Source organism: Curcuma longa, chromosome 4, assembly GCF_044706935.1.
Source record: "Curcuma longa cultivar G26 ecotype Majalengka, Jawa Barat chromosome 4, ITB_CL_G26_1.1, whole genome shotgun sequence".
NCBI lineage: Eukaryota > Viridiplantae > Streptophyta > Magnoliopsida > Zingiberales > Zingiberaceae > Curcuma > Curcuma longa.
Window position 1 is genome coordinate 12,129,747 of NC_133864.1, and position 13,058 is coordinate 12,142,804.

Here is a 13,058-nt window from a genome sequence, read left to right on the forward strand (position 1 = left end):
CCTCTCAACTTCCGAATCTTCGATTTCTTGTTCCAAGGAGTCTCCCTCTTTGGATTCATCTTCACTTTGACTTGATGTTGGAACTTCATGAAGCTTGATCAACATACTCCATAGCTCTTTTGCATCTCGATATTTACCTATCTTGCACAATACATTGTTAGGAATTTGCTCCTCGGTCCAATCCTCTTCCTTGAGGAGTTTTCCTTGGCTATCCATTGGGGCTTCAAAACCTTCTATTAGAGCAAACCATTGCTCGAAATCCATCTTCAAGAAATACTCCATCCTTAACTTCCAATAATCAAAATCTTCCAAGCCTAACGTTGGAGGTACTCGGATGTCGTATCCAAAACCATCTTGAGGAAGCATTGTTTTTCTTTATCCTCTAGCCTTGTACTCCTTTTGGCGGTTAGTCCGACGAGGAGTAACCTCGCTCTGATACCACTTGTTGAAGATCGTAAGATGGCTAGAGGGGGGGTGAATAGCCCTTTTTTCGTGAATCGAACGTTTTTCTCCTACAAAACGTTAGTACGCAGCGGAATAGAAGAAAAATAACTAATAAAACAAACACAACGCAAACTCAAGGATATACGAGGTTCGGGGATAACTTGCCCCTACTCCTCGGCGTGTCCGTGAGGTGGACGAACCCTTGATCTTCGGTAGATCACACCCCGGCAAAAACCGGCTAAACAATACCTCCTTCTCGGTGGAGAGACCTCTCCACAATCAATCTCAAGAATAAACGTTAAGTGCAGAGATTATAAGAAGGAGCTAAAAGATTGAGGCAAAACAAAATAAGCTTACAGCACAGCCTCAACACATAGAGAAATCGGAAGCAGAAGCTTCCCGAGAGAAGGAGCACCAGCTCCTTGCACCACCAGGCAGAGAGCTTCAAGGAGATCGATGAACCGAGCAGAGAACACACCCAAAGCAAACACAGCTAGGGTTTTCTGTTTTTCCAAAAAGCCCCTTTTCTTCCCCTTCAGCTCTTCCTTTTAACCTGCTTATCCAACGTTCTCTGAGTCCACTGCAGAGCCACGCTGAGCTCCTCTCAGCACGCTCACTGACCTTCTGCAGCTCAAAGCTCGTTTTGAAAAAGCAAGTTCATCTCATCCTGTTCTTACATTTGAATTAAAACTTATCTGCAACTCAAAAATGGGTTAGCTTTGAATTCAAACTAAAGATTAGCAGAGCATGTCAGATATCAGAAATCAGAAATCAGAAATGAGCGCAGCATGTCAGAAATAGCTTAATCGATCATGCCATCGATTAAACATCGCGATTTGTTCTCTGCAACACGTGTAATCGATCAAGTGATCGATTAACCCATAGCTTAATCGATCAGCTGATCGATTAAGACACGGTAATCGATCACCTGATCGATTACCGATCGCTAATTCCATTCCTCGCTAAAACGTGTAATCGATCACCTGATCGATTACAGTTCACCATAATCGATTGCCCAATCGATTATGGTACGTTCTGTGAGTTTTGCGAATTGTCACAGAATGTTCTGTAATCGATCATAAGATCGATTAACTCTCTTACCCTCGGTTAATCGATTCACCGATCGATTAAACCAAGCAAGACTTTAAACCCTAAGTCAAGACTTGATCAGGTTAACTTGGGTCTCACCCGAGCCAACCGCCTTGGGTCACGTAATCAGAGAACCAGCTCCCAAGCCTCCTCTGATAATGATCCGGTCTGAAGACAAGCTACCATGCCTTCTCCGACCATAGTCCGGTGCAGAGAACGAGCTACCGAGCCCTCTCTGACCTAATCCGGAGAACGAGCTACCGAGCCCTCTCCGACTCCATCCGGTCCAGAGAACGAGCTACCGAGCCCTCTCTGACCTAGTCCGGAGAACGAGCTACCGAGCCCTCTCCGACTCCATCCGGTCCAGAGAACGAGCTACCGAGCCCTCTCTGACCTAGTCCGGAGAACGAGCTACCGAGCCCTCTCCGACTCCATCCGGTCCAGAGAACGAGCTACCGAGCCCTCTCTGACCTAGTCCGGAGAACGAGCTACCGAGCCCTCTCCGACTCCATTCGGTCCAGAGAACGAGCTACCGAGCCCTCTCTGACCTAATTCGAAGAACGAGCTACCGAGCCCTCTCCAACTTCATCTCGTCCTTGCCAAGAGTTCGCTCCTCGACTCTCTTGGACTTTCATGCCAAGTGTCCGGTCCTCCATGACCCACTTGAACTTCTCATCATGAGTATTTAGTCAACAAAGACTTATCGACTTCTCATCAACATATTGATCAAACATCAAAATCCAACTCGAGTCAACTCGAGCTTGACCTGAGGTTGATTGCACCAACAAGTATTACCCGAGGTTGATACTATGGACGGTGATGCTTTCTTTTCGGGTCATTCAGATACTTTTTATATATGTATTTTATTATGGATTTGGTTGTTATGGTACTTTGATGCACTTGGATTTTATGTTTCATTTGGTGTACTGATATTTGATACTTTGCACTTTGAGTTGTATATGTTTGATATCTGGATTGGAGTTTATGTTTGATACATTTACATGTATTTATGTTTGTGGATGTTTGGATATGTTTATGTTTTTGTATGTGATTATTTATGGATGTGAATGGTTGTGGATGTGTTTATATCATGTGGATGTGTGTTGTTTTTAGATGTGGATGTATATTTCATATGGTTGGAGATTTGTATGTAAACAGGTTTCATATTTCGAAGAAACAAATTGAATCTGTGAAATTTTTTTTTGATTTGCGACGATATTTGCGACGAAAAGTCTTTTTCGTCGCAAACTTATCGAAACAACACTGTAGTATCGAATTCTTGTCTCGACTTTTGCGACGAAATTTCATGTTTCGTTGCAAATTTCCGACGAAATTGAAAGTTTCGTTGCAAATTTCCGACGAAAACTAATGTTTTGTCGCAAAATTGCAACGAAACTTGCATTTTCGTCGGAAATTTGCGACGAAACATGAATTTTTCGTCGCAAACCTATAGGAACTACACTGTAGTATCGAATTCTTATCTCTGTTAGTTTTCTGACGAAAATGCAAGTTTCGTTGCAATTTTGCGACGAAATTGCATGTTTCGTTGCGAATTTCCGACGAAATTGCCTGTTTTGTCGCAAATTTGCAACGAAACTTGCATTTTCGTCGCAAAATTGCAACGAAACATGCAATTTCGTCGCAAAATTTGATCGTCTGCATTTTAGGAAAACCTGCGACGAATTGTATTTTCGACGCAAAAATTGCGACGAAATTGTTTTTTGTTGCTAAATTTGGAACGAAATTAGTTTTTCGTTGCTAAATATTTGCGACGAAAATTACGACGAACTATTTGCGACGAATTTTGCGACGAATTTTTGCGACGAATTAAGAATTTTTCGTCGCAAGCCGTTGCGACAGGCTATTCGCAACAAAAACTTTTGTGTCGCAATTTTCGTCGCAAAATGGTTTAGCAACGAAAATTCTTGATTTTTTCGTCGCAAAATTCGTCGCAAATGGCTGTTATTTTTGTAGTGTTGCATTTTAGATTTACATTTGAAATGAATGGCTAGGAATATAAATTTATAGATATGGAATCCATTCCTTCTTGCGGAAAGAAGAAAGATAATTCACTCATTTGTTAATTCTGGAACTGAGTGTTGGGCCCAATCGATTTATAATGGAATTATAAATTGAACCACTAACTAGTGGATTAATGGTAAATGAGGTTTAAAAATAATTGGAGAGGTAACGGAAAATTTCCTAGCTCCAATTATGAATTATCTATGGAGGATTAATCCGTATGTAATGATTATATCAATGGACGACTCTTTTCATAGAGTAAGATATTCTATAATAAAGAAGAGTGCAATTCCATATTTTTAGTGGAGTAATAATGGAATTAATAAATTGAATAAATTAATTAAAGAGTTTAATTATTTATCCAATTTATTGAAGCTTCTTATTATAGGTCCATGGTCCCCAGTACGCCTTCTTTATCAATGACGAGCTAAAAATACAATTTAGAAATCAAAGGTGAAGATGGAAATTTGTTTCCATAATTCCAACGGCTTAGAGATAAATTAAATATGAGATTTAATTAAAATTAAAATTATGTGATAATTATAATTTGTGAATTATTATGGTAATATCCAAAAGGATATTAATAATATCTTTAATATATTTGGAATATATTAAAAGGTAAATGAAGATCTTTTGATTTTATCGTGAAAAACCAATTAAAAGGGGAAAAGGATTTTGGAAATCCTTGGAATAAATCGGTAAAACAAAACGAAAAAGGAAGAAGGAAAATCTTTGATTGATCTTTCTTTTAATAAAGGATCTTACCTTATTTTCCATAGCCACTCTCTCCCTATATATGTTTTCATGAGTTGGAAACAAGGGAGAGTGAGAAAAATAATAGATTTCTGAGATTTGTATCTTGGAGTGCCCACACACTATCGTCAATAGAAGGATCGCACTGGAAGGCTGTGGTTTCTACGCACCCAGAATTTACGAACGAGGAAAACTACAAAGAGGTTAGTTTTCTAGAAAAAGTTTTTTTTTATAAATTTAAATTCTTCATTTATTGATATTCATATGTGTTGATTAATAATTTGTGAAATTATATAATCGCTTCTGCTATATTTCGATCCGGATAGAGAATTGATAATCTGTATCACCGGAATAGTTCCGGAGGCTCACCGTTTTTCCTACAGCGGAAAGAAAGATGTTGATACTTTTGTTTACTTAGTTCAGCCACAGGCTACTACTCCAAGGTTTACGATGCTTAATCGTTTCTGATAGGTAATTCACTATGAAACTCTCTTCTTACGAGAGAGAGAGTTTTCGCTTTTACAAAGATGTTAGGAATGGTAAACTTTCACCGTTCTAAAGATTTAAGTACAAGAAAGTGAAATAAAATTACCGACAGAAGAGTAGAAAATTACCATAGAAGTCAGTGTAGCTTTTTAGCATTACGACGGCAACTCGGATGTGTTGGTGGCGCGCAGAACAATCGTTGTTTGTAGCGTATATGTGTCTTCTAGAGTTTCCCCTCACAACTGCTTATATATAGGCCGATCTGGGCGCTTGAAACTCCTTCGGAGCGCCTCCACATCATCCTATCAATCCTCGTCCGACGCTGACTCGACATCTTCTGAGCACTTGTATCTCTTCCGGGCACCTGGATGTTGACGTGGAGGTTATCGGATCAACTTTGACTCCACAATGCCTTATCCATCTCCGGGAGTTTGGAGCCTTTTCGGGTGCCTGGAGGTTAAGGTGTCCCGACCACTGGAAATTTGCCACCTCATCTGCCTCAGTAGCTCGATCGGATGACATTTAGATGCTTGGATCCCTTCGGATGCCCGGATCGCCCGATTGCACGGATCCAGATAGGGGCGCCTGGAACCGAAAGTTCTGGTCCCTCCTTTCGTGCGTCACAAGGTTAGTCTAGAACAAATAAAGCAGGAAAATGATAGATTTAGCAACTGTCTGGTCTTGACTTTTATGTTTTCAGTGAAATTCTAGGTTAGACCAATGCTACCGTTCTCTTACCGGGAACGTGTCCTCACCTACTCCTCACGCGTGGGAGAATTTACCTTTGCTAACATGGTCCTTTAGACCTGTTGGACTTTTGCTCAGCATCTGACTCTCAACTCCCAGGACTTCCACTGTTAGACGTCTGATCCTTCAGACCCACTTTGACTTTCCTGCCTGGTGCTTTGATCTGCCAAATCTAACTATCCAGTCTTCCTGACCAGGACTTCCTTGCCCAATCCACCTAGCCTGATCAGGACTTCCTTACCCAATCCTCTTGTCCAGGATTTCCTTGTTCAATCGCAATTAGGACTTCCCTGTTTTATCTGCACACTCAGTTTGGCTCATTCGTAAACTTCACAAGCTTATCTTGAACCCTTTGCCATTATTAAAACCTTGGTTCGATCATCTGGTGCTCTCTGACACCATAGTATTCATTCACTCGGTATCAAAGCCTTCTACTTCGTCGTCTGAAAACATTCCTTATATTCTTTTTGACTCTTGTTTAATCATCAAGTAATGTTTGGGTTTCCAAAGAGTCGGGAGACAAATATATTACCTCTACAACTAAATGTCTATTCTATTGTAAAATATTTTTTTATTATGTTTTTGGTTTGTATCTTCATCTCCATAGAGTAGTTTTCTTTAATTATAGGATTAGAGAGTAACTTGATGCATTGTTGACACCTGTTTTATATTAATTCAACTCCTTTTATCACATGACATATTTGATACATTGATTCGACTTTAGTATGTAGACATGATAATGACGCTAGCATGTGTTATCATACCATAGAGGGAAGGAGAAGGACCAAGAGGTGAACCTAGCCCTTTGATCTATAAATCTCAAACTTGAGTGTTTGTTCATGAAAGTAGTCCAAAACCTCTCGAGGGCACCATTGGCTATCATGGAGCTTAATGAGTCTGCCCTAATTTGATGTCACGTAGTAAGAGATATCACCTAGAGGATCATGGGGGCATCGTGTCTTGAGCCAGTCTAAGAATATGATCACTTTAGTAAGGTTAACTGGAAAGTAGGTACTGTGTTTAGGCAGATATACCGGTATTGTCTGAGAGAAAATATCAGATACCTCGGGATAATCACCTTCATATATATCAAACACAGAGGTAAAAGAGTGAGTTAATGTCACGTAGTAAGAGATATCACCTAGAGGATCATGGGGGCATCGTGTCTTGAGCCAGTCTAAGAATATGATCACTTTAGTAAGGTTAACTGGAAAGTAGGTACTGTGTTTAGGCAGATATACCGGTATTGTCTGAGAGAAAATATCAGATACCTCGGGATAATCACCTTCATATATATCGAACACAGAGGTAAAAGAGTGAGTTACATTTAGAGTACCAACGATCATTGAGGTGAAATCGAAGTCCTAGAATTGCTTTCAAAAATTAGTTTGCCCTACAAATTCTCATTTGTTTTCTTTACACACTATTCTCTTGATTTGATTCATTTAACTAACTTACTTTGCATAAGGACGTACTAGTACTCAATTTCATAGTTATAGAGGATGATATTTTATTACTTGACGATAATCATGCACGGTTTGCACACATCAAACTTGAGAATCTTCGTGGATGTTTCACTCATTCTTTTAATAAAAGTTATATTTTTGTAAGTTTTAAATTACTATTATTAGTATTAATATTTTATGTTTCAGATATATTAGTTTCTAATTCATATTTTATACCATAATCTTTATAAATTTCATATAAATTATGTCTAGTATCATATATAATATTTGTAGGACTAGGAGAAGAAAATCTTTAAATGAAATTAAAATATCATAATATAAAATTAATATTTCTGATAAAACTTTTAATTTAAGTTTAGGGTCTAAAAAAATACAACTAAATAAATTTAATTTCAAGAATATAATAAATTTTTTCTATTTTATTTTCATTGCTAATATGCAAGAAAATAAAAAGTCATTCGTACTATGCTCATTTAAAACTAACACCATACTATAAAAATTAATAAAAATTAACTATAACTAAATAAGAAGTAGGATAATCGAAAAGTTGTTTAGTTGCATCTTTAAGTACTTTTAAAATTCCACAAACACAACTACATATATTTCATTGGTATGAAAATAAATATATATTAATATTTTTTGTAAAAAAATATGTTAAATATATATTGGTGACCCGAATTCTGTATGATCTGGTTTGAAAAGGTCGCGGTGCGACATATATGGTGAAAACCTAATTATGACAGATCTACGGTTGAGATGGATCGATCCTTATTATAAAAGCTTATTGTTAGGGTTTCCAAGGATGGATTGTAAAACACAAAGATATTGTATTCCACCTTTTGATAGTGAATTTTAGTCCGTGGTTTTTTACCCTTCAAGGGTTTTCCACGTAAATCTGTGTGTTCTTTATTTTTTCTTGTTGTCTATTTTTGCCGTAATCTCGTAACAAAATAAATATAATAATTCTCTATATTGAAATAAATTTTATAATAATTGATAGGTTGAATTTTAATATGTTGGTATATCACATGAAAATTTTATTAGTATCATTCCATTATTTTTAAAAAATCGACCATATTATTTCATTATAGTAGGATGCGATCATAAATAAGAAATAACAATTTGAATTGATTTAATATGATCTTTAAAAATTTTTAATCCATCTTGAACACTTAAATTTAAAACATGACATATGCAATGAATTTGAAAAAAATAAACCACTAATAATAGGTTGATATATAAGTTTAACTTATTTGATACTAAGCAGTATTAGAATTAGTATTATTAAATAATATTGAAAATATTTTAGAAGATAATTCATATTTTTCTAAAATTAAATATAATAATTGAGAGATATTTATTGTGAGTATTGTATGATTCATCAAAAACTATATAGGCTAATAAGCGTTTTTGAATTTTTCAGGAGTTATCGATCCAATAATAAATCACACTCATATACAAATATGCTTACCAATAATCACTCCAAAAATTAGAATATAAATACATTTTATTATTTAATTTATTAAATTATTCAATTAATTTTTCTCTTTGTTTTACTAATCTTTTAATTGTACGAGTAAGCTAAGTATTATTCGAGGAACACATTTAGCATATGTATTAAGTGATTCTTGAGTAAATGTGCATTTAGATCTAAAACTAAAAGAAAGATATTTTATAAAAATAAATTTAGCTAATGATTCTCTTAATGTATTATCAAAATACATAAATAAACTGGAATCAATACCTCCACTAGTCGAAGAATATCTGGACAATTGCATTATATTTGAGAATATATGTTCGATTTTATATTTCGTTGGGTGCTTCATTTTGACATGTCGTTTCAATGACCCATAGTCATCACCTATTGGAATTTGTAGGAGACTTTGTAATACTTACATTTTTCATGCAATTCTTTAGATGGAAGTGACATTCTCAAAATATTTAATAAAAATATATGATTTTAAAGGAGTATCTCGAACCTTAGAAGTATCGCTATCAGTACATTCTTGTGTCTCGGGTGTTAGAACATGCTCTGGCTCATCATCGATAAATTGAATATTATGATCTATATTCGGATTGACTATTTCCTTGACCTTTCAAGACTGAGATGATGAACCTCTTTTTATTGTAATTTAAGAATTGAAGTCGAAAGCAATCAAAATTTCAAAATTAAAGATGTGAGTAGAGAAGATGGTATGGAAATAATGAAATAAACTCCTTATTTATAGAGTTTGGAGAATAATGAGTACTAAATCGTAGGTATTGATAAAAAAATATTAAAATAATCTCAACCATTTAAAATATAAATAAAAAACCCCTCTCCCCAACGGTCAAGACCGTTGGTTCTAATGGTCGGAACCGTCGATTCCTACGGTTTAGACTCGGCTAATCGGGTCAACGAGTAACCAACCTGTTGACTTAATTATGGGTCCAGGCCGACTCTAGGTAATCTAAGACCCAACTATTATGATCTGATTAATTCTGAAGGAGATCGATCCAGTCCCACAGAAGTTTTCCTTAGGCTACTAAGGTAATTAATTAGGAAGTGCAGACATCGGCGTAGCCAGGATTTTAATTGCCCTGGGCTTCAATTGTTAGACTACATTGAGCTCTAGACTGCACTGGACTAGATTAGCTGGGTCGCACTATAAAATAATGTATTGGCTCCAATTACAGTTGCACTGTAAAATAATATATTGATCATCAATTGATGAGCTGCACTAGGTTGGAGCCCAGTACATCCCAGCCCTAACTACGCCATTGAGTGCAAATGGATCATGATGGACAACTTAACATCACAAGTTTTTAAAACTCCTTTGGTATAATGTATCCTGGATGAATTTGAACTCTCGTTACTTAATAAGTCCGTCTTATTTCTTGCCATCGTATCATAATGCCGGGAGACACTATCAGTCTTGCTTATATTTATAGTTAATGTAAAAAATGCACTTTATTAAATTTATCAGGTTGAGATGATTGACTCAGATATTTTCATCAATATATAATCTATGTTTGTGGATCTATATTTCTTGCGCAGATCATTGTCCATCTATATTAATTTGGAGTAGATTGACACTTTAATAGCCAACAACAGAAGTATATTATAACCACTCAGGCCTATTTTATTAGCTTAATGGAGAATTAAAATTAATTATTATTTAATTTACTATGACATCTAGGGTGTCATTCATTTGAGTGATAGAGCTTTAATAGGAAGACAAACTATGATATTTGTTATGACTTTGTTGTCCCCGGGGCAATGGTAGGACATCCGGGTTGTGACCCAGGGATCCACAGTTCGATCCTTAGTTACGGCGTATTTGCAAGAATTTTCTTCCAAATGGGGAACGCAATCAAAAGGATGCTAGGCATCTGGATTGGCCGTCGTATGCGCTTCTCGATTTACCCTGGTGGTCAGTTGGTCCGACCATTGGGATTTATCATCTTTGTTATGACTTTGTTAAAGATGTGACCGCTCAACAGAAAATTTTTGTGAAAAAAATTTAGCACTTTAAAAGATATTTTTAACATCACAGGATAAAAATAAAAACCTAATAAAATATTTTTGCATCAATGGAACTTTAAAAGATAAAATATTTTCCTAAAAAAATAAACAAAAACAAAATTAAATATCTCTAGGCCTAGTTCACCATAAGTTGGGACGGGCTCTCTAGACAACGAAAATTTAAATCTTATTGGTGGGAATACTTGATCGATTTTGCTTCTTTAATTCTGATCTTGTCAGGGAACTATCGTAGTCGAGGAACTCCATAAATCTTTCAATAAATTAGAGAACGAATTTAAGACGCGTACATTCACTTTCCTTAAAAAACTATGTACTCCCACTACGGTGATATACTCAAACTAAGCAAATGTTCATCCGGGATATAATAGATTTCTTAATAATGTTATTTTTAAAGTGCACGTTTGAAAATAACCCGAATAACTTGGATTTACTTAAGCTCAACAATTAAATATTTGTATATTATTACTATAGTATAATAATATACAAACAACACTTTGAAAACAAATAATTTTGAGTGGAAAATTTTTTATTATGAAGATGATACTTAATTATTTATGTAGAATGATGTTTTATAGTATTTGAATCATTGACATTGAAAGAACATGTCTTTTGGATCATAATATTTCATTCAAACACCAAAAGACACCAACGGAAGGACGCGTCTTTTAGATCATATCATTCCATTCCATTTTATGGAAATCACTAATAATCCTCCATCATTTTCATAAAAAATGAATTTGAAAACTTTCAATTATCAAGCGACAAACCTTATACATAAATAAAGACATCTAATGGATTTGAACCTTTACATAGTGAAGACCTATAAAATGCTAACCAAGGTGACTGATAGATCAACTTTGAACCAATAACCTTATTCGATTAATCGAAGAGGTCTCACACATAGACTTTTCTTATCCTCGATATTCATATTGGTAACACGTGGATTGACCTATTGTCTTACTACCCTAATTTGTCGTGAATATTTATATAATTAGCTAGACCATATTAGAGATGTCACCATCTCCTATATTCAACATAGGTGGATGTTATACAGAATACCCACGTAACTAAGTATTCCAAAGGATTGCTCTTTATAACTCCATTCAAAGCTTAGAAGCCTTTCCTAATCATTCCATTACGTGAACCAATCAATCCCTTAGGACAAATTAAGTGCTTCAACCCTTCATATAGTATACTTTGCTCATTGAACCCAAGATTTAAAAATCACTATTAATGATTAGTAAGTTGGCTTTAGTCCCATCTCCTTGAACTTTCTCAAAATTAAATCCCTTGTAAGGCTTTTTGTTAAAGGATCAGCCAAGTTAAACTTGATTTCACATAATCTATAGTTATGACACATTCTGATATCAATTGTCTAACTGAACTATATCTTAATTCAATATGTCTCGATTTTCCATTATAAATATTACTATATACCTTTGATAGTGTAGCCTTACTATTACAATGTATAGCAACTGGAGGCATTGATTTCGGCCACAAAAGAACTTCCATTAATAAGTTCCTCAACCATTCTGCTTCTTTAGCACACGAAGCAAGAGCTATAAACTCAATCACCATTATGAAATCAACAATACAAGTTTACTTTTTGAAACCCTAAGATATGGCTTCTCCATCAATTGTGAATATCTATTCACTTGTAGATGCATGGTCTTCTGAATCGGATACCAATTGGTATTTGTATATCCTTCTAGAATATGAAGATATTTAAGATAATGTATATCATAATCCATAGTGTATTTTAAGTACTTCAATACTCAATAAATTGCATTCTAATGCAATTGATTAGGATTACTTGTATATCTACTCAAATTTTCAACTGTAAATGTAATATCATGTCTAGTCGATATCATTGCATACATCAGGAAACTGATAACCCTAATATATTCTAGTTGGTTAATTGTCCTTCCCATATTGGGATATAGTTTAATACTAGAATCAAAAGATGTTATAACTGTCTTACAATCAAAATGGTCAAACTTTCTCAATACTTTTTGTAATGAGTTCCTCAAGATCTTTTTGCTCAAGATCACATCTGCTTGACTCAAATCTTTTATATCTAAGTAGGATGACAACAATAATGATTTAGTATCATTTATAGTAATCATATTATTTCTAAAGATCAATATATCATCTACATAAAGATAAATAATATCTATTGTTAAATCTAAATACATATATTTATCATATTCATGGATTTTAAATCCATTAGTTAACTATCACTTAATTAAAATGTTCATGCTCATATAAACACTTAACTAATTTACATATTTTATGCTCTCGTTTGAAGAGCATATAATGACTGAACCTTCCAGTCGTTCAATCCCTAGAAATCGTTTTCGGCGAATGGCGCTGTGGCGGCACCTTCCAAGGCCTGCAACCCATGATCTTGATCCACGGTAGTCTACGATCTCCATCCGGCACGACCTTGATCCATGGTAGGGAAACCATCACCGGAGGGTCGCTCCATCAAGCACTCGGCGGCATCTGATCGAAGGGGCCGCGGA

At 35.4% G+C, this 13,058-nt stretch overlaps 1 protein-coding gene across 1 annotated transcript in view; it reads right to left on the reverse strand.

The window, feature by feature from the left end:
* LOC141827096 (TOM1-like protein 3) overlaps window positions 1-366 on the reverse strand; it is a 2,966-nt gene extending 2,600 nt beyond the window's left edge. Inside the window, exon 1 of the mRNA XM_074714368.1 lies at window positions 138-366. Coding sequence (XP_074570469.1) covers window positions 138-366 — 229 coding nt within the window. The remainder of the gene's footprint in view (window positions 1-137) is intronic.
* Window positions 367-13,058: the final 12,692 nt, after the last annotated feature.